This window comes from Columba livia, chromosome 4, assembly GCF_036013475.1.
Source record: "Columba livia isolate bColLiv1 breed racing homer chromosome 4, bColLiv1.pat.W.v2, whole genome shotgun sequence".
In the NCBI taxonomy this organism is placed as follows: Eukaryota; Metazoa; Chordata; class Aves; order Columbiformes; family Columbidae; genus Columba; species Columba livia.
The window spans coordinates 66,238,132-66,261,141 of NC_088605.1; the positions used below are offsets into that span (position 1 = coordinate 66,238,132).

At 38.7% G+C, this 23,010-nt stretch overlaps 1 protein-coding gene and 1 long non-coding RNA gene across 5 annotated transcripts in view; one reads left to right on the forward strand and one right to left on the reverse strand.

Moving 5' to 3' along the window:
* LOC110364861 (uncharacterized) overlaps nucleotides 1-23,010 on the reverse strand; it is a 75,225-nt gene that overhangs the window by 17,850 nt on the left and 34,365 nt on the right. Inside the window, exon 2 of one of the 4 annotated variants that reach the window (XR_010472437.1) lies at nucleotides 22,183-22,342. The exons of the other annotated variants lie outside the window; for them this stretch is intronic. This is a non-coding gene — a long non-coding RNA (uncharacterized LOC110364861). The remainder of the gene's footprint in view (nucleotides 1-22,182; nucleotides 22,343-23,010) is intronic. 4 annotated transcript variants of the gene reach the window in all.
* IL21 (interleukin 21) lies at nucleotides 2,184-7,505 on the forward strand. The gene is made up of 4 exons (XM_065062131.1): nucleotides 2,184-2,370; nucleotides 2,491-2,526; nucleotides 6,372-6,509; nucleotides 6,940-7,505. Exons 1-4 carry the CDS (start codon nucleotides 2,236-2,238, stop codon nucleotides 7,087-7,089), a joined length of 459 nt encoding a protein of 152 aa, XP_064918203.1. The 5' UTR covers nucleotides 2,184-2,235; the 3' UTR covers nucleotides 7,090-7,505.

The following is a 23,010-nucleotide window of genomic DNA, read 5'->3' on the forward strand; positions in this document are numbered from 1 at the left end:
GCACTACTTTTTCTTCAAGAAATTACATTTTAGACTATGTGGCAGAAGAAGATTTTCTTTTCCTTTGAGTTCTCATCTTTCAGGATTTCTGTTTGATCAGGTGTGATCAGCTATCCCTTTCACCAGGAGAGATTTAGTGCCTGCACACATGAGAGCAGGAGTGCATTATGTATATCTATGCACACACCTATAAAATCTCTTCCTTTAAGCTATCCAATTTCTGAAAGGCTAAAAAGGCGTAAGTACATAAACAGCATACAGTAAATAATCACTTGTATACAGAAAATGAACACACTTGAGTATGCCAGATAGAGCTCGTATTAGCTCATTTTGAAATGAACAATGAGAAAGAAGTGACCCAACTTGACCGCCCAGATTGACCCACCAGACAGAAACATACAGATGCTTTTTATATAATGTCAGCATATTTCACAGACCAGCATTCTAGATAAAGGTGACACCAAACTTAAGTCCAAACACTGTATAGATTTTGTAAAGCATTTCCAAAGCAACATCAATTCTTCAGACTTCCAGAGTCAAAGATTTAATCTGAAAGACACTTGAGCATCTTTTTATTCAGCAAAGTGAAGGTGTGCAAGTGATTTTAACTGCCCTCTACTAATTCCACAGAGGAACCTTTTAATGGTGATACCACATTGTTGATAACTGTTTGTTAATGATAATACATATAAGAGCCAAACCATTTATTAATGACAATACATATGAGCCACTTAAAGTATTTTTTTTTCTTTCCTCCTCCCTGTGATGAAATATTAGGAACAGTGACTTGGAAATCAACTGATTCCTAGAGCTGGCACCCCAGTCAGTCCCTAGTGCCTGCAGAGCACCTTACTGAGAACACTGCAGCTCAGGGAGTGACAGGATCTGCACCTGGGCTGAAGGCAGCGAACACAAAAAAAGGAGTATACTCAAGATGAGTACCTTTAAATACCTTTAAATTCAGTGACAGCCATTTAGAAAGAAGGCCACTGTGGAAGTCCCATAAAAGAAGAATCCTTACCAGCATTTGCTGGAAAAAAAAGTCCCTCCGCTAATACAATTCTTTTAAACATTAAATAAATCTTCTCAAAAGCAGCACATATACTTAATTACAACAGGTATGAATTTTGAAGGAAATTATGAAAGTCTGCCTTATTTCTTGATTCAGATAATTCTGCTGGTTTTACTTGGGCTTTACAATTTTTAAAGTACGCACTTTTATTTGGATTTCACACAAAACAAATGCACTCCTACGTTCTCAAGAGAACTCTCAGGTCTCAGTATCACATCTCATTTGACGAGTTGCATTAAATTGCAAAACTAACCTTAAGCCTAGCTGCTGCAGAATGTAGCTGAATATGTTTAGCTGCCATAATCACTGGACCACCACCACAAAGTGGTAACGTTCCTTGGAACTCACCAGGATTTAATCCCTGACCTTCTGGTATTGCTCCCATTTGGGGAATGGGCATGATACAGGGATCCACCTCTCCCAGGGCAACACACCTCTCTACAACTGCACTTTCATCCTCCAGTGGACATAATCTCTGTGACACTCCTAAAATATTTGGTACTGGTTCCAAGTAAATGTAAAATAAACTTCAGATGGCTCAAATGCTAAGATGAGCTTTTACTCACAGCTGTTGCAGAAACCAAGCAGCAGTAAAAGCAGCAGTTCAGACATCAGGAGAACTAGCTAACAAACATCCCTTGGAGTCATAAAGTAGTAGGATAAATACATTTAGGTTCTGAAAAGAAGCCCTGTCATATTTCTCCAGCACAGTACAGAAGAACTTTGGATGGACTGGAGAGATTCACTGCTGTAAGAAACAAGAAAAAAGAAATGCAGAATCTTTGTTTACCTAGGTCTGTGGTTTCTAAGTACCTACTTTTTACTACGATCATTTCTTGACTCAAAGTGAAAATGGGAATTCACCATTTTCTCTTTTTTTCCTGTCCAATGTGCAGATGGGGCATATTTTCGTTCGCTCCATCAATCCCTGCCCCCTACGCACAAACTCGTATACATGCACCTAGCCAGTGGAAAAGAAAAAAAGGTTACTCATTAATCCATTCTACAAAGCTTTCCAAACTGAAATGGGTGGGTTTTACATCTCCAGCAAGGATCAATATATAGGTAGGTACGTAGCATACCTCAGCACAGCTCAAAGTGAAGTGTTCATCTTGGATAGCACAACTTTGCTCCTGGCATATTTTAAAACAAAACTCAACAGTATGGAGAGGATGATTATTTTCTGTATGCTTTTCTTCTGCTCTAGTACGGCACTGACTGCAGCTCCACACAAAATAGCAAAATACAAACAACTTTTAAAGACAATTGATCGGTTAGAACCCATAGTGAAAGATAAGGTAAGCAAAGTATTTGTCATAATATTATTTTCAAGCATTATGTACTGCTTAGAATATATCTTGTGAGGGATATAACTTTCAAATGTTTAACTTTTCTAACTTAGATTTATTTTATTGTAGGATGTCGAATTGCTGCATACACCAGAAAACCCTGTGGTGAGACTCCTTTAACCTTTCTAATTGTATGAATTTGATTCTGTACTGGTTTATCCCATTGCCAAACGGCAGATGACTTCTTTTTCACATCTCTGACCTAGTACTCTTAATGCAAGCTAGATTTAAAAAGAAAGTACTTTGATAAAAGTTCCTTATTTCTGGATTTTTAGTGGCAGAACTGTTTATACTATGTAATCTTAATAACTATCTTGCTATTGTGTGTGTATTCCAAGACACCCACAGATTCAAATTTGTATGTATTCTGTTTACTCAAGAAACGGTGCTAAGAGTGGGGATTCACACAAGCTCTAGCTGAGCAGTGGTGCTCTTGGGGATGCAGGTTTTGGGAGTGGAAGTGCCTCTGGCTGCCGGGAGCTGCAGCAGCACTGGGAACACCCCCGAGCGAAACCCCAGCAGACCCCCTTTCCCCCCACTGAAGCTAAAAGCCAAGTGTGACACTGTAAGGCCACGTTACGTGGTGCTTCCTCTCATAGGGGATCACACTTGTTTCTCTGAGACTATTCGTGTGCAAGGGTTGTGCTAGCAGTGGGAACACAGAACTGCATTTTGCAAGTATTCTCTTTGGATTTTAACGAGTTAAAATCACAAGAACAGGTCCCTGTTAATCCCCTTTTAATACAGACATTTATTCATACATTATTTAATGCTGATATTTTGTGTTCCAAGCTCAGGAACTTCTTACCTGTAGTAAATTACTCTAGAGTCACAGAAAGTGTGTGCATACTCGAATGTGGCAGGATGCAAGATTTACTGTGAAACTAAATGCTAATAGTAATAACAACATGTCTGAAAAGCTTACAAAGTAAATGCATCCTCCTTTCTTTTGATAATCCCCAACATGCAACAAAGCTCTAGAGCTAGTCATGGCTAATCTAATGTTATACTTCTGTTACCAGTTGTCTTAAATTTACCCGTAATGTTGATTTCTTAGCCCTTCAGAAAGCAAATAATTTTGATCAATGTATAAAAATGATCATTATGCACAGCTTTTTGAAAATGCTGAAAGTGTAAAGCTATTGACTCAGGACTGTAAACTTTCTTGCAAAACAAGGACAAGAAGAAAGGAAGACCACTCACCTCATTTCACACAGGTTTTGTTAGCCTCCTCCTAGGCTTCGCAGTTGGGTGCATTTTTTACTTCCCAAAACCCTACAGAACCATGACCAAAACAGATACGGTCCATCTCAATGCTAGAAACAACTGCAGTGCAAAAACCTAATGCACCCTAACTAATTGCTGGCGTTTTTTTTTTTTATTAACACGCTTTCTAACTTGTGGTGTCAAAGTGAAAAGGAGGAGATGATTAGCTGTCATTTCACTGCAGTGTTTGCCACTACCTCTGAAACAAAGCAAATACAACTAGTGACTAATCGCTTCATCAGTCTGCATTTTGTTTTTTTCAAAAAACATGGTCACCTCAGGAAGGAAGACAACAGTTCATGTGCAGCTTAGGGCTTTACGATCTTATTCTGGGAGGTCTCAACTATCTTTGCTGAAAACTAGAGAAGATAGAGAATTCACATATTTACAAGGTACAAAGTCAATATAGGTTCAGCCTCTGATGAAAAGCTGAAAAATATTTCTGTGCTAATAGTAATTATCACCAGCAAACACAGTAACAAACTTCTCATCCTGCAGGGTGAAATTTACATTTACTGAATTGTCCAAATAATAAAATATGAATGACAGTGTGCCAAAGCTGTGCTCAGGGTGACTAGGTGCAATTACATCCAAATGAAACAGGATTTAATGAAAAGTCTTTCATGTAACTGTATTTCAAATATCAAAATACCGCTTCTATGACAATCTGCTTATGCCAGATTTACATTTGGCTTTAAATATTCAGGAAGAAGACTACCTTTTATAACATTCAAAATTCAGTGGTTTATCACTACTTTGTTTTACTTCCTTGAGCTTCCTGTGAGTGGAGTGAATATTAGCCTCAATTCAATCCCACACACTTTTCTCATACATTTATTAATGAAATATCTTAAAAAAGAAAAAAAAAAAAAAAAGGAGGTGAGAAGTTTAAAAGCTCTGAGGATATTAACTCCAGGGAAAACCTGCTGAGGCTGAAAAAGTAATCTTAAGGCTGAACTCATTCAAGACCAGAGGGAAAACAAGGTCTATTGCTGCTGATTGACAGTGCAGCTGAAGCCAGTGGCACAACGCTGATTTACATCGGATCAGCATCTAACTCCACTGAACACTAATTCAGGAAGTGAAGGCTTTTCAGGCTAACCTGTAAAGTTAGTTTGAGTCAGATGCAGAGTATTGCTGCAAATTGCCTCTCATACAAGTGTTTTACATGTTTGCCCAGGCACCCTTAGACATCCCCAGTGGTCTACGGTTTTAAATGCAGCTTCATCAAACTGCTTAACCCATCACAGCATATCAAACCCCACAATCCCTGTGCTCCTCTGACTGTTGGCCTGCCTACAGCTAACTGTTAACTCAGCAAAAAAAAACAGACAAAGAAAGGCAGCATGCATGAGAAATGCTGGTTTCTCAGCACAGGCAGAAAATGTTTTCAGTTTCAGCTGGAAAACTGAGCTTTTCAAAAACTAGTGTTTTTTTTCCAGTAAGCAAGACTGGTTACGGTAAGAAGCCTGAAACAAACATAAATGTGTGGTTTTTTAGGAAAATAAAATGTTACATCTAACCAATATAAAATGTTGCTATTAAAATTTGCTGTAAGCAACATATATGAAAGTTGCCTTGTCCTTGCCAAAGCAGCAAACTGCAGCAGCATCTAATGAACCAGATGAGATTCAGCATCAGTAGCAGTTGGTATGCAAAACAGGGATGATGGCTTTGGAGCCTGTCTAATGTGCATCATCAGCACTTCTAAATGTTTCCTTCTTTGGAAAACAGAAAGCAAGTTAGAAACTGGCTTCAGTAAACACTGCTGTTCTTTCTCTGCTGACTACAGGTTAGTTTTGGTGATATTTTCCACGGTTGCATGCCTAGGAAAGGAAATCAGCCACTGTGCAGGAAAGGAGATTCCGTAGCGCTTGTAGTCTTTCTGTTCACACCAGTAAAATCAATATGCAGTTGCATCATGAAAAAGGCAGGTTGCTCTAATTCCAGATAAACTGCAGCAAGTTCATGCCATCCAAATGGATGGCTTCTTTTTCAAGTTAGATACAAATGCTTATTGGTCTTGACTTGGGTCTAATGTGCACCTGAACTTGAAGCAATGTGGTGAGACAATACAAGTCAGGAGCCTGGCTCCTTATCCTGCCTCTCATCCTCAATCCTTCTTTTCCCTTTAGTAAGGTAACTAACTTCATCACCTTCATTTCCCATGCTACCAAGAGAGAACTGTTAAATAATATTTGAAAATATGCAGTTCTATGTCAATTCTAAGTATAATTATTAAGAATGTAATATTAGAAACGGTGAAAAAAAAGGCAGGAAAAAAGTGTATTCCCACATACTGCATCAAGAAACAGTCCACAGTTATATTAGTTGTTGTTGTTTTATTTTGAAAAAAGAAAATACTCATTCTTATGCTTGCGAAAACCTGCTACATATAACACAATCTAGTAGCATTTTCTACCAATTGCTGTCACAATTAGTATCTAAGTGGACACTTTAGGCATTTATTTTATGACAAAATCCTTGAGTATTTATCAAAGAACAGGTAAAGATTAAGTATCTCTGGCATATCTAGAAATAACTTAAAACAAAAAACAATAATACACTTGGATCTTCTCAATTAATATCCTGCACCGTTCATTTTCACATGGACCTCAAACTAACATGTGGGAAAAAATTGTGCAACATTCATTTAAAACCTGTTGCTTCTTTTCCTGCTCTAGGACGAATGCCTGTTCACTGCTGTGACCTGCTTCCAGAAGGGCACACTGAAATTACAACCAGAAAGCAGCCAAGTAAATTCTACATTCACCCAAACCATTAAAGCCTTGAAGAGATTCACCTTCAACAACTCTGGAAAGGTAGGATTACCTCACAATGCTCATAATGATGATCGTTGCTCCTTATTTTCTATAGCAGATGCCACCTGCAATGGTGGAATTGCAGAAAGCAAACTTAGTAGGAAAACTGATGTGTCTTTCATTATTTTCGAAATTAAAAATGTCCAATTTTCAGCACTTCTGGGAAAGGCATTCACTCTGATCCTATCAGTCAATTGCATATATGCACTTGGCAACCACACCATGTCCTGGACAAGAGGACAGGGATTATTGTAAAATGTGTGAACAAAAGGTGTCATTACTACATTATTTCCCCTTCTGAAATAACCCATGTCTCAGCTTTTCCAGGCTTCAATTTCAACCCTCCTGGTTTTTCAGTAAAAAGTCTTATATTATTATTTATGATTCTGATGTGCTGTTTAGAAGTGGTGTGATTTTCTTTATCTTCCAGCAGTGTGAGTCTTCATGTGAATCGTATGAGAAAAAAACCCCTCGAGAGTTTTTGAAGAGCTTTGCAAAATTAATCCAAAAGGTAATCAGAGTTGATTCCTCTTGGGTGCTTTCTGACATTTTGCAAACAATTACAGATATCATTATTTGATACTCTTTCTAACAATGTATTGTTTTCACAGTTATTCAAGGACTAATAGAGGACACACCAGAGCTGACGGCTATGGAAAATCTACTATTTAAAGCAGACACTATGTTATTTAAGAGAACATAAAAAATGTAAATATTTTGCATTGCTACTATGCTGTGTGTGTGGTAAGTGAAATCTTCTCCCAAAATATTGAGTCCTATTTGGATGGCTATTCATAAGGTGAATGCTGTTTTGAAAGTGACCCTAGACTCAACTCACTGTGAAAACTGAATTGTAATTTCATAAAAACATGTTCTTTTAAGGGACTTAACTATCACCTTCTGCTGAACTGGAAATCCATGAGGTGGCTACTCTTGGTTTTTTTTTTGCTTTGATCTTAAGTGAATCTCATACAGAGATGTCCGAGACTTTCTAAAGAAAACCAAACCAAACCAAACCAGAGGCTTTGAAGCCACAAAAGGTGTCTACTTGAACTGATTTACTGATCTGCAATAATACCACACACAGAGTTTTATTTAGAAGTTCTTAGACTGTATCTTAGCTAACTATGAAAAAATACCCTGCATTGAACGCTCTTATAAATAGTGGAAAAACATTTACAAATCATACCGTGTGGCATGGGTCTGACCTGTGTCCATGTTGAAGCTACTGGCACATTTGCCCTGGGTTTCGATAGGGAGAGGAGTAGCTCCCATGCCCTAAATGAAGCGATAGGATTCTGTGGGGAAAAACATATTTCAGACAACAGATGTCCACCTAGAGTCCCTCCACTTAACATCATCAATACAGCAGAGGCATGACTGGCTGGTGAGACCAGCCACTGCCAAGTAATTGATCATTGTTTGGAGCAAAGCAGCTCAAATGCATATTGCTCTTTCTCAGAAGACAATGCTTTACACTTATATTCACGTACCATTAACACTATTCCTTCTCTCTGCTCTTGATTCATTCTAGCGGTTTAAGTTTTAATTGCATTTTTTGCTTTAAAAACTGACAAATTTTTTGTTATGTGGAAACCTGCCTGTAGAGCTTCTAAATCCTGAACATGTATGTAGAACTATGGCCAGAGATACCACTGAAACTTTAAAATAAAAGTGAGTATCACAGCACTTCAAACTAGTTTTTAGCAGCTTAATTATATACCACCATATTCTGTTTGAGGTGATTCTGGACCACTAGACTCTTCCATCTTAGAAGGAGCTGTTAATTTACCCACAAACAGATAGTAGCCTCATACGAGGAAACTGATTTTGGAAGAGAGTATAAAGCCTTCCAGTAAAAATGAACTTTTCATCTAATTTTCTCTCTACCTAGTAGAAATGCAGTATAGAGAGGAAACTGGAAAACTACATCTAGTGTTATGATGGAAAATGACAGGCTTAGTTACTTCCAAAAACAATGAGGTAGCATTGAAAATATTTCCATTCCTACCAATGTCAGCCTAAAGGAAAACTAATACAAGAAGCTTTTTGCCTCCACATTTTCACTGTCTTGAAATGGGAACCTCTTCAAAAACATATGTCAGAGGAAGAAAGGAACTTCAAGGCAACAACAAACCAAGTTTCCACAATGAAGAACCCTTGTTTCTGGTGATGACCATTTTGATTTAGAATTTTTCTCTCTTCAAAAACCGCTTCTACTCTGAGTAACGTTCTCTCTCATACCTCAATGTTTCCACATTACTGCATGAGAATTACTGTTCTAAACATGAGCTACCACTCACATGTAAGTAACAAAGCTACTGAGTTTAAATGGCATTCTGCACCTTTTATCCCCATTTCTCTGACTTTGCTGCACATGAAGTCCCTTAACCACCAACTGATAAGCAATATGCAAACCTGCTGCAACTGCAATGGACTGAAATTTACAGAAGTAGAGAAAGTCAGGGTAAAACTTAATTTCAGATTTAGATTAAAAAAACTGGGAACGTATTAAAGCAAGTCCTGCAAACGCAGAGTACCTGCTGATGTTTCCAAATGTTACATTTTTACAGAATACTTTAATTGAATGCCTTTATCATGAACTAAGGACTTTTTTCTGGCAAGTCCCAGAAGGCCAACCAATAAAACAGTGCTTTTTAATCACTTTCATGGAATATTTGCATGTGGAGAGTTTTGGGAAAAGAGCTTTGTTTTTGTACAAAGAAGGAAGTATCTATTTTTTGATTTGTAAATGTCTTTTCCAGTAATTTGCTAAATGCATTCAAATCAATCGTCTAAAAGAATCTGTTAAAACTCTTGTGCAAATGAAATGTGATGAGCGTGCCCTAACAAAGAGAACATAGTGCATTACATATGGGCTGTTTCAAAATTACAGACCCAACTTAATAATAATGCTTTGAAACTGGGTCCAACTTTTTGAAATACCCTGTATTTATCAATAATCATTATAAAACATTGAGAAGCAACTTTTGTACCTGGGATGGATATTTTATAACAGAAAAGCAATTTCCTGCCAGAATGTGATAAGCTAACTAGTTACTACTGCCTACTCTGGAACAATTTCTGGGTTTTGTACAGGAGGCAGCAGGTAATGCAGTAAGTAATGTAGCTATTTCTGTTTAGTGACTTGCTCCACTGTTTTTAAACTATGGATCTTATCACAGCAAGCATAGTGCTAAAGGTTTGTTGTTGTTTTAAATGTAATATGCTCTTTTGTTAATTGAGGCTATTTCTTGTACCTGCAGAACGCCTTAAGTCAAAATGTTCAACCATATGATTAAAAAAACTAATGAGAAACTGTAACAAATGTAACTTAGAAGGTTAATTGTTCTCAGATCTTAGAGAAAACTGTATTTATTGGACAATACAACCCATATACGTATGGGGAGAACTAGTCACAAAATTATCACAGCTGATTTTAGTTACCACCACACTTCTGGGCAGTGTCAGCACAATCACTGTGGGCAACTTTGTACACTTCAAATCTGCTTTGACTTAGATGACACTGAGGCCTTGTGCTAACTTTTCGATTTGTCAGAGTTAGGAAAGGCTAAGTGTATTAGGTGAATCCCAAATGAAGAACAGGAAATCAGTGCACAGACCAGCCGTCAAGAAGACATCATCTTGTTCTTCAGCACCGTTCTCAGAAAAAAAACCAGAAGATGTCCCAGGAGGAACTTGTGACCCTAGGAAGGACTAGTAATCACAATTCAAGATGTGTACACAATCTTGACTTGTAAAATGCACTCTCTCTGTACTAACTGCCCTCTCTGCAGAAACAACCTATGTTTCATTAAGTGAGTACACAGAGCAAGCCATAAAAGCTCATTACCTCCCAGGGAGGTTTTACAGTGTATTTATGATTTTGGTCATAAGTGCCATTTGCAGGCACTTCAAGATGTGTTTTAGCATGGAATATATGACTCTGTATAATTATTTACTTTTCCTGAGAAGATTCTTTATTTTTATAGCAACTGACTCATCTAATTTAATTATTTATTGCATTTTTGAGAATGGAATGTTCATACTAAGGACTACATGGTCTGATTTATTTATATGCCTGTGATATTAAATAATTTCTGCTAATATGATTTTCTCTTGTTCTTTTCTTTAAAAACTTCTGACCATTCCTACCCTGACAGTGGCCCATAAGATCCCTCAGTGAACTTCATTCTTTGCTAAACTACATTATCATAGATTTTGCCAGATCAGATCAGGGCCATGGCACACAAAGTTCATCTTCCCCCTTACGTAATGAACAGATGGTAGTTCAAGAGAAAGACAAGACATTCTTATTACACCTTACACATAAAGTCTCTACTGCTACAGGGTATCTTCCAGGGGAGTAAGATGTTCAGCCTACAGGTGGCTTACGCATGCCCATTTACCTTAAATTTACTGATTAGCACCAGTTCAGATTGTACAATTACCAGTGTCAAAACAGCCATGCTTACAGTAAACATTATTTTAATTTACTAACTCAAAATTAATGATTGAGTGCTCTTCTATAACTGTTAAGAAAGGAACATTTATTTTTTTAGCGTTCCCATCTCATTTGATTTTTTTTTCCCAAAAATTGGCTTTTCAGGCTAAATTCCTTTTAGCAAATTCACAGCAGGTCAAATCATGTCACCTAGATTTCTTTAGACTGACACAAACAAAAATCAAGTAACTTCATGTTTTGAGTCTACACAGAATAAAGTCAAACACCTGAAAAGGTAACTCTAGAAGTAACGACTACGCAGTCTGTTTTTCACTGTTCACTCATCTTACTTTTCTCTTGCTTTGATTTATCAATCCTTTTTCCCATGCCAATTTGTTCTCAAAAACATGAGTATCTTTAGCAATTACAGTTTACAAGGGTAGCTACGTTTTACCTTTTATAAAAATGCCCTTTTGCTAATATGTAAAAAAAAGGACTTTGTTCCAACAAACAAGCACAAAACTCTAACAAAAACAAAGCCTAAACAGCTGAACATCCATTCCTTCCCTTTTTATCTGTTCATAAAACATTGACTCAAACAGTACCTCTTTTCATTAGGTTTCCTGTCATCACACGTCTGCATTTGTTGGGTCTGATTTACTTAAAAAAAAAATCCTTCAAAAACAAATAAAAACAAAGAGGAAGTGTCATAAAACATTGAGAAACCTCAGGCATAAACTGCTCGTACAGCCAGGACAACAGGGGTGGATGTGCAGGACAATGCTGCTGTGATCTCTCTCCCAGCAGACAAGAGTCCTGCTCTGCCCAGTAGTTATTGTCCTTAGTTTCCAAAGACGAGCCAGCAGACTGACTCCCACATGGCTGGATGTGCCAGCTGCGTGTTGGCTCCCAAAGAGTTCAGTGGTGTCAGACACCTGAATGTGCAGCCTAGATCACCTTGTCAAAGTGTTCAGAGGGAAGAGGAAAAGGATAGGATCTAATCCAAGCCATCTTTGCACACAAGAAACCAGTGGGTGCAAGGTACGCTGGGATTCACTCAGAGTTATCTATCAGTCAAAGCTGAGCCATTGTGTCCACTCAACAAAGAGAAACAGACACACACAGGACCAACTCATCCCACTTCAAACTAGGTATGTAATATGGGTGACTGGAAAATGCATAGGGAATAGTTCACACTCAGATAACTACCTATTTAATACCTGTTATTAGACAAGATGAATCTCACTCAGACTACCTAGGATTTAGATGCAAGTCAAAATGTTCAAAATACTTTCTGTGTCTGATGCAGTGTCTCCAGGTGCATATTTGCTCTTTCTTGGTATAACTTCTTTAATTTTGCACATATAGACTGCTTTTATTGCTTACTTCCATTGCTCAGTATTTCTACCTACAGCTACAATCACATTAGAAAACACAGGAAAGTACAGGAAACAGAACATCTGGAGTTAGACTTTGCTCTTAAAATCTAAGGAAACTGAAAAATAAATACAGATCAGGAATGTAAGTATGATTTCAGAAATATTTTTAGTGGCTGATCTGACAGTGTCTCTGCTACGTAGACTGATAGCATGTAAGTATCTTGACACCACATTGTGGGAAGCAAACAGAACCTGAAGCCCTGTGGCCAAGCTCCTTTGTCTTCCTAAGTACCTGGTTTATTGTGTATACGTATACATATTCTCTCAACCCTCTCCAACCTCATAGAACCTGAAGCAGATCGCACAGAAACTTTTATCAGAAGGTTTTAGGCTTCTGGTACCTTCAGAAATATTTGCTGGAGCACAGGGGATACACTGTGCATTGTATGGATACGTGAGGGTGCGACAGAGAACAGAGCCTCCCGAACCAAAGACAGTTGTGCTAACACTAGAATAACTCAGCTACTCAACTCTGCTTAGAAGTCAAGACACAACTTTGCCCAAACTGACCTAGATAATCTGTGCACCAACACTGCTGTGTAGATGTAAAAGAACTCCCATTCAGAGTTGGAGCATCTCAAATATGTTGGTTTGTATTGCAAAGAAATGGTCTTTCTCTCCATAAGGTGGGGATTTTTTTGTTTGTTGCTTTTGTAAACTCCCTGCATATTGTCTCAACAGTTGTGGGGGAGGGAAATAAAACAAACCTACCCTACAATGCTCTTGCTTTGCACTTGTGCTGATGATCCATGTTGTGAAAAGGGTAAAGGTGAAAATTTCCTATTCAAACATCATCTTTGTCCACACTGATGATCTGAACTGCTCTACTGCCACCTGTTGATAATTGTAGGGAAATTTAAGACAGTTCCAGATAAAAAAATAGATAAACTGAAAGAATCATTCTCATTACAGTATGCTTTGAGATACACTACAGAGACAATAATTATTTACTTCCCATTTAGTTTTCTCTTTTTCTGCTTACACAGTTGAAGACTCCCCAATATTCTTTTCTTATCCAATTGTTACTGCTGTAACAACATTAAGTATATGTTTAAAAAACCCAGAGAGAGGGCAAATGAAAAATTACTCAAAATTTTTCTAGGTTTCAGAGATGTTAAGAATCCAAAAGACAGGGCATTATTCATACAGGATAATTTGTCTGTTTCTGATGGAAGCTTAGTTTCTCTGTTCTTACATGTGGCTTTCCTACCATTTAGGTATCACAGGACCCCAACAGTTCAGCATCTTTCTTGCATACCACTTCCACCGCTCCTGAACAGACCAAAGTATCAGCGACAATTACAGAGCATGAAGGGTTTATACAGTGGGAAAAGCCTTTGAAGGCACTAGAGAGGATGACAACTGAAAGTACAGCAATATGGAGTCACCCAGAAAATTTGAAAGTTAGTTTAAAATAAAGACAAACTACCTCAAACCATGAACAATACACATAGGTCAAAGCATACTACCTATATACAGATGTTCTGAGGCTAAGTTTAAGTCTTTCTGTTTTCTTTTGGATGAGAGTATCTTCAATGGGTTTAATACAGTTTAGCTTGTGTACCTTGACTTCATATGACCTGTTGACCTGTTTTTCCAGAGAATCACCTTCAAAACAGAATCCGATCAAACCTGGCTGACAGGTCATGCCTCTTGGTGGTATCCTTATATTGGCTTGTAGCCCCCCAAAATAAAGAAATTCTCAGTGAAACTGACAAAGATGAGAGCTACTTGCAGCATGGTCCTTGGGCAGTAGCACTCCCAAGTAAAACGAATTACCTGAGAAAATCTTTAATAAATACCTCCAAAAATTTTGAGAGTCAACAATGATTGTGATAAAGATTAAAGATGCTGTGGCAAGAGAATACAGATGCAGTCCTCAAAACTCATTGCTGGTACCAACTTGCCAACAGATAACAATTCATCTGTACATAGTCAACCGAGATAATCCAGAACACCTCTCTATATTGCCTGTATATTAAGACAATCCTCCTACGTCAGGGACTTGATAAGGTATGCAGCGAACACATTCTCTCTTCTTACTCCTGTCATTAGAAGGGAATCAGATATCTATTTCCAAATGTACATGAACACCACATATTCACTATACCCTGCCTTTAGACACCTTGCCATCTTTATGTCCAGCAACATTCCCTGTGATTGCTTGCTCAAGTACAGTAGCATCGTGATATTTTCTGTTCTCTGTTCTTAATTCCTAATATTTAACTTGCTCTTCTGACTGCTCCTGAGCCACAAATTGATAATTTTGTGCCAGTATCAGGTTACCCAAAAGTGTAATTCATGTGCGGTCATGTCCAGCTCGGAGCTCACTGTTTTACATGTAAAGCTGGGATTTCCCATGCACAGACACATAGACATGACTGTAGCTCTATCAACACTGAATTTCACCATTCTTTTGCCCAGTCAGTCTTGCAGAGTTTTTCCAGAATGTCTTGTGCTCTGCCCTTGTCCTCGCTGCCCTATCACCAGCAAACTTCCCAAGGTAATCCCTATTACAAGAATAGCATTACACTCAGTTCTGTCTGCTGTTTGTTATCCTTCAACCAATTATTTTCCCATTCAATGACCCTCCTTTTAAGTCTATTGATATCTGGAGTTATTACCCTCCAGGACTTTGTACATTTTGGAAATCCACACGACTATGGAAATCAAATCACCTTTATCCATATGAGTGTTAACCCCTCCAAAGATTTGCAAAAATGTTTTAAAAGCAGGATTTGTCTTTCCAAAAGCCACAGTGACTCTTCTTAAGCAGATTACATTTACTCAGGTAGCCACTAATTCATTTATTCACTTCCCAACTGAGCCTTTTAGCTTCTTCTACCTAAATAATTAGCTTACCTTTGATAATCTTACCCTCTTTCACCAGTCCTTTCATATTTGATCATCATGTTACACACTCTTGGAGCATTTCTTGCTCTTATGTTTAAAAGAAGATTTAATATTATTTTTTGCTAGATGTTACCTCAAACATTTTTTTAGCCCACCTTTTATTTATTTTTTTTTTTACATTATATACTTGTCTATTTATCATCCTATTTTCTTCATTTGAATATATCACCAGTTTTCTGAAGGACGTCAATAGCATGCTAGCTTCATTAGCTACTCCTTTCCCCTTGTAAGTGGCTGCACAAATCAATGTTGTGTTTGTTTCCCTTCATTAATTGTCCAACAACCTATCATGATTTCTCCTGCCCCTTTTAGGCTCTTTGTAAAGAGCTTTCTCATTTTTATCTCTCATTTTTATTTTTAAACTTCTCTCTCTGCTATTCCCTGTCCCCTCTCTGTGCCAATCCTTGATTCTCCATCTTTCTTCTTCCCATTCCTCCCATTTCCCACATGTTCTCCAACTCCAATTCACCTCCTTCCTATTGTTACGCTTTCTCCATTTCTGTTTTCAAGATTTTTCAGACACGTGGCCCATCAACATCAGTTGTACAATTGATTTAAAACTGAAAAACAGTTGAACAAAACTTCATAAGGTCCACTGGATATTAGCATTAAACTCCTTATTCACCCCAGCTGCTGTTTATCAACAGCTATAAATTCACACAAGAAAAAAATATGACTCATGAACTCAGGGCAGCCTCTCTATGCTGAATAGCAAAAGATCAGCCATAGGAGAACATCCTTACAAAAAAAAAAATCACAAATATTTTCATTTTTAAGCCAAAGAAGTGAGAGGATCACTCGCAGCTCAGATACAACGGAAGGCACAGAATGTTTCATATCAAGCTTATCACAACAGATCAGGCAAATGGTTTAACACCGTGACAGAGCAGCCCCCCACATCCTGCCTTGAAACTAATGCAGAGACAGTTAATGAAAAAGGGGTCAAGGCCAGAGCCAGTTTATATTAAGACAGAGAGTGAATGGAAGACAGTACCTACAGGGAATGAAATACAGAAAAACATATGAGGTTGGCACACCAAATTTAGCATTTCATCAAATCGAGAAACAACTCCAAGTCTGTAATTGCCTTTATGGATTGCAAGTAAACACACCAATGTAAAGACCAGCTTGTAGCACGAGAGGGCAGCAGGCAACAGAGAAAGGAAAATAGATCTTGTCCTCCTCTTCTTCCCTGCCCCTCACCAGCTTTTTTAAAAAAATAATTTCACCAACTGTCAAGCGTAGGGAAAAAGTTTTTGAATAGATAACTTAACTAAAAAGAGGTACAATGCTCCCATTTCTGAGTAAGTAGTAATGATCAAGCTGACTTTCTGAATACAAACTAAGACACTTCAGGGTCCAGTGAACTTAAAAGGAAAATCCTACATTTACCTAACAGCGGCCCATACTCAATGAAACAGATCTGATCAGTCCTGAAGATAACTGTTTTTGACTAACAGGACAAAGCCTGCACAGACACTATTTATTCTGATAGTTTAAAAACATGGACGTGGCAGAATATTACAAAAAAGTGAAAATATTATTTTACGCACCAGGTATTTATAAAGCCTACCACCACTGTGTCTGAAGACCTCACAAATGATTCATCTCATCAGTATTATTATTATTCCCTGTTTTACCACTGGGGAACTCAGGCTTTCCCAAAGCTTCAGATGAACTCTCTATCAGAGGCATATAATGAAGCAAAATGATGCTAATGATTCCAGTCCAATACCATTACCAGGCACGTTTGAAGACATGTAGGTGTGACTCCCAGCACGCATGCACCCATCCACCTTAACAGCTCACACAGCATCTCATGAATGCTTTTCACAAGGGCACGAGACACATTCCTGTTGATACAACGTGCACTTGCTCTTGGTGAGGCCTTTTTAGAATTCAGATGGAATACACGGTATCTGTAAGGAAGGGGGAAATTTCTAAAATATCTTGCTCCCTGGCATACATACACACTCTCTTTTCAAGGCTGCTTATGAAATGGAGTAAATCAAGTCAATACAGCAAGAAACACCTGGCTGGTATGTTAAAAACAACATCAAGAAAACTGAAGGCCCTTTGCCTGGGTTCTGTGAGCAAAGAACACACAGGAAACCTAGAACACCCCTCACAATTTCCTCTGCCACTCAAACCTATTCTTGGTAAGAGTGGATATTTTTGCAATGTGGTGGGGGTGATTTTTTAATAAGAGCTCATTTTGTGGAAAACAGGTATTTTTAAGCAAAAAAAATATTGACCTCAAGCTCACTTAAACCGAAAACAGGCCTACCTACACACCTACCTACAAAGTTTTAAAAGTTTGCTGATGGTTCCATGTTCTAGCCCGAAGAATCCATGTTATTGCAAGCTTCTCAGCTAAATGAAGCGCATTAATCAGAGAATGGCAAAGGCTGTTCATACTTTGGAATCTCCTAATGAAAGCTCAGAACATCAATGCCACACTATAGCATAAGGAGAATTATCACTTGGAAACAAACATGCATATAAATCACAAATAAGAACAGAAAACTTAACAGGCTCTTCGCTATGCCTGGAAGAATCTATACTTCCCTTCTAGAAGTTTCTAACACAGTTTTTCTCTGATGGCAATTATGAGTGCCAGCACAAAGAAAGGGCTATTTTTTGCAAAGAAACAGAGCTTGCTCACAGCACCGAGCTCAGAGGATAAGGCAAGGAACTGATGGGAGGGAAATGGTGGGAGGTCTCCCTCAGAGCCATCACTGAGTGTGCCCTCTGAGGAGCCAGGTCCTGCAGTGGGCACTCTTCCCATGGCACAGCGTGCTGCTCCTCTTCTGGCCACAGAGCACTTGGCACATTCCTGAAATACCAACCTAGTACCTGCAGCTGAATGACACTTCCTAACACGCCTTGTTGGCTTACTGCCTCCCTTCTTGGTGGACACATCATTTTTGCTTGAACTCTCAGTCTCCTGAGGTGTCCCATGTTCTGTTAGGCGCTACACTCTACTCCCCATGTAGTTTTTCCAGTCCCTGCCTTTATAATATTTTTAGACGAACGTACACGTCTGGTGAGACTAGCTTCAGAAATTCTTACTCTTCTCCCCATGCTCATCCACCCTTTCAACTCCCTCAATCTCAACCCTTCACTATATCTTAGCTGGGCAAGTGTAGCTGCAACTGCTCTTCAAATCTGAAAAGATTCAGGTTAAAAAAAACAGACTTGGCCCCCCCAGCAAAAATATTTTGGAGGATTCTTTTTTCTTTTGACCGATTCTTTCCATTATATTATTTATACCATGTCCCTACAAAGAGCTGAACAAATACCAAGTATCAATTTGATCTGCCAGTAATAATTTTTTTTATGGCACTGGAAAACACAGTACTGGGTACGTACAGCCTCAAGCTCCTTTTTCAGAGCCATCTGTGTTTTACTGGAGCAGGGCTGGCTTAAACTACTCCCACTTCTGCCCACTTCTGGGGGAGGGCAAGGAGGCAAATTATATTTGATCTGGGTCAGTTCTCTGATCCAGACACATGTACTGCACAATCACATGAACTTGCATGGCATCACAGACTAGCACAACAGCAGAAGCAGCCAGAAAATGGGAACAAGAATCCAGTATCAGGAGAAATATGAGCCCAGTCAGCTCAAGGAGTCCCAACTCTGGTGAGATCATTGCCCCGGCTCAACACCCATGGCACCTACACCAGGCTGGGCTGCTCACTGCAGTACTCAGCACAAACACAGGCAAGAACCTCACCTGGATTTACTAATGATTAACCGATAGCTGCCTTTAAAACATGTCATCCTTAAGTGTGAATGTTCTGCAACTTAATAAGACTCTCCTTAAAGAGATGTTGTACAAGGCAAACTCAGAAGTAGGTGGGCTGGGAATTTTTCAGTGAAATGTTTTTCCACTGGAGGGTGACAGCTTGTTGAAATTGAAACTTTTCTTTGCAACTTTCACTGAAACAGTCTGACAAAAATTTAGACAAATAACATTTCTCAGGTCCAGGATGGAATTTCTATTAAAAACAAGAGCATGTGCACAACAGCAGAGCAGACAGTATGTGTCTGGGACGGGCATTCACTGCAGTTGCTGCAGTTGGAGTCCAATCCCCACTCTGCTTGTTTGGGTTCTGCATTTGGACATGCTCCACCAAGATGCCAGAGGAGGTGCCTACTCAACAGGCTACTGACTGCTCTGGATCAGCCTCTCTCTTCCTTGAGTGTTTTTTTATTAAAATAGTTGAAAATTTCCAATATAATTTCCCTGTGACACAGGAAAAAAGAAAAAAAGGTCAACATTGAAAAAAATTACACTTCTGCGAGATAAGAAAATACTTTCTAGCTAGTTCTATCTGGTTCTCATAAGATTTGTCTCAGTGTTTGAGGCAATTCTCTGGCAAATTTCCCAGTCTGACACATATACCTTATTTACCCTTTAAGTGAAATCCAGTGGGCAGCACAGTGATGAATGTCAGATGAAGAGCAGCAGAGGTATATACAAACAGTAAATCCCTTTATCAAACAGAAGAAACTGTAGGTTGAAAAGTCAATGGGAGAACAAAAGTGGATAATCTATTTTAAAACTTCTCCCTCTATGAAAGTTTCTGTATGAGTACTGATCCATCAATAACCCACTTCACAATCAAAAGCACTCAAGGTGTTTTCCCAGCCCCCACCGATCTCCTTATTTTCCACCAAGACAACTAATTCTCTTCAGTCAAATTGCTCTGCACCAACAGTCAGCTATCAGCAGTCACATGACTTTGGATAATTCATGCTCAGTTTTCAAGTTAAAGGAGTGATGATTTGTCCTTTGAAATATAAGATAAACATATTTTAAGCTCTGTAAGTTTAAGACAGATATGTAGCTCCATATACTTGTAACATAAAATTTTATAATTGTCATTCATCATAAGCTATGATTAAAATTGTGGTTCCTTCTGTTGTTCTATTTGAATATTGCTCATATATTAAAAATTATCCAGACATATGTGAACAACTAACACATTACAGTCTACATACATGCAGCATCCCCATGCCTTGATTCTATTAACCCTAGGGATGGAGAATTACAAAAAAAATCATGCAACTATGTCATATTTCACTTATCACAGGCACATTTTTTACTGCCTGTTCAATAGGTAATACTGAACTGGTAAGGACATCTCAAATTGATATGACTACATTGCTAAATAAACAGGAAAAAACCCAAACCAAACCACAAAAGACAACCAATGAATATACAGTGAAAAATAAACTTGATGTTTAGCATTAGATTGCTGAAGTTGACAGTATTTTCCTCATTGTATAGCCAACATTATTTCAAAACCAGCACTTTCCCTTTAAGCACTCTCACCAAGCCTACAATGTCTACAAATGCTGGTATATAGTAATCTGCTCGTTTATTTTAAGACTTAGTGCAGAAAGTTTACATTCATATTTTTGCAATTATTTCTAACAGATGTTTTTGAGACATCTCTCTCTAAGCTGGCTGTCTGGGGATGTGAGATTTTATAGGGCTAAAATGAAGTATTGTTACAGGGGAATTTCCAAAACAGCACAGTGTTGACCTCGTTCAATTCTACCCTCTGAATCCTATTGGAACAACAGTTGCAGAAGTAGCAATTCAGTGCTAATTACCAACTTTATTTTTTGCATCCTTTTGACATTATGGAGTTTTTGCAGTTCCAAATTCCCCTTTTCATCACATCCAAGTCAATGGACACAGATAACCAATAAAAAATTGGTCATGTTGATAGGTTCTCACATGTAACATTAAAATGAGTCACAGTGACTAGATCTCAGACTTTCTATATCCAAAATCATACCAGATGTGGCCACTTTCTTATTATCATTTGCACAGATTTCACAAATTTTAGCTGATTTTCAAACATGGAACATCAGCTTCCCTGGTACTCTATCCTTATCTCTTGTTTTGAACTGTAAGGCTTTCAATCCCTACCTATCATGCAAGATTTAAATTGAAAGAATAGGTCCTCACTGGCAAAACAGAAGCACCACAGTCAACACCTCTCAAAAAGCAAGTCTTAGTCAGTGGTGTTAGAGAAAACTGGCTGACTTCACTCAGCAAGAGAACACTGCTTAGGCCTGCCTATGGCAGCTACATTTGTTTCTGCCCTGGAAACTAATCAACACAGGAGGAGGCCCTGAGCAAGCCAAGGAAAACACCAGATGGAGATGATGCTCATGCTCTTGTTATCTCCTCACTACTGCTGTGTCAAGGACTTAGTGAGGCAGGTTCAGAATATAAACCGGTGGGATATGGTGTTTTGATGAATTGCATTCTCCACAGAAGCAGCCTCCACAGGTATATGCAATCAGACACCACTTTTGGTCTCTGCAGACTACAAGAGAGGCTGAATATCACGAGGGAGCTGTGCTGGCTGTGTATGTCCTGCCTTGGCAGTTAAGGGAACAGCACCACACCGGCATGATGTGGCATTCTGTTCCTTTGGAGGTGGGAAGTGGAGAAGGACTGCTGTCTTATCATAAATCTCAAATTTTCACATGTCATTTGCCACTTTCATAATGAACTCAACTCACAGACTCTTAAAAATTAGCAATATGATTTAGCCACTTCTATAAATAGCTAGTTCTCTGCTGGTAAGACCATCTCATGTAATACTGTTAACTAAAGCCTCTGGAAAGACTATTCCAAAATTATCGACTTTATTATCTCTGGAAGTAACCAAGACATGGGTCTTTTACCAGGAAAAGGTCATATCCAAAGCCCTTGCACTCAGTAGAGCCGAGAGAACAAATTAGTTCTACATCAACTGCTCCTTTGTAACCATTGCTCTTGTGCATGTCTCTAGCCTGAAGACTGCAGCAGCTTACCTCCCCATGAAAGAAAGGTAAGATGTCTCACCGCCTGATGGTAGCTTGTTTCTGTCAACAGCCACGGTTGCAGTGTTCAGAATATACAAATTCTTAGGTTCAGGAGTTTCTTAGATTTTAGTAAACACAGACAGGCTTGACAGACTGCTATCCTGGTATAAATGTAGTGCATGTTTCTTGACTCCCGTGAGCTAATAAAAAACAAGAAAACAAACATATTATGACTTCAAATTCAAATTTATTATTTCAAATTTATGATTTTAAATTCCACAATTTCAGACTTCCCTGCCTGGTACTATGACCTCATTACCATTCTGGCCTCAAGCAACAGTGACTTTTTATTCTGCCTAACTATGGTTAAAAGTCTAACTTTGCAATGAGCCACTAAGATAAAGTGAAAGACAAAGCTGAGCAAGTAGCCCCTCAGCAGGAGATCACAGCAAGAATACGGTTATTTAGGAAGTTCTTCTGGTTAATGACAGATGCTGTCTCCTGTGATCTCAGGCTGAAGTGCTGCAAGTGTGCTGCACACCAGACTTTGCAGGGACCCTTTGCTGACTTTCCCATTCAGCTAAAGCAGCCCCCTGAAATGTCAATGGCAGTCACCTTTACACTGCTGCTTTACACTGCCCTCCCCACACCTGCCTCAGGGTGGTTCTTCTGTTTCCATTTGCTTCCTCCACTCTCAGCAGAAAGCAGCTTCCTCACGTTAACTCTCTGACAGTCTAACCTTCTCAACCCATTTCCAGACTACTGTTTCTGGCCTTCCAAACTCCTACAATATCTGGCCATTTAGCACAAAAGAGAAAAGAACAGAAGCAGATTCGTGAATTGGCAAGTGCATCCCAGTGTAAGTACT

What these genes read in the sequence shown, in the direction of transcription:
- IL21 (XM_065062131.1), top strand. Translation starts at nt 2,236, where the DNA reads ATGGAGAGGATGATTATTTTCTGTATGCTTTTCTTCTGCTCTAGTACG. An exon ending in AACCCATAGTGAAAGATAAG is followed by an intron (nt 2,371 to 2,490) that starts GTAAGCAAAGTA and finishes ATTTTATTGTAG; the next exon opens with GATGTCGAATTGCTGCATAC. An exon ending in CCTTCAACAACTCTGGAAAG is followed by an intron (nt 6,510 to 6,939) that starts GTAGGATTACCT and finishes TTTATCTTCCAG; the next exon opens with CAGTGTGAGTCTTCATGTGA.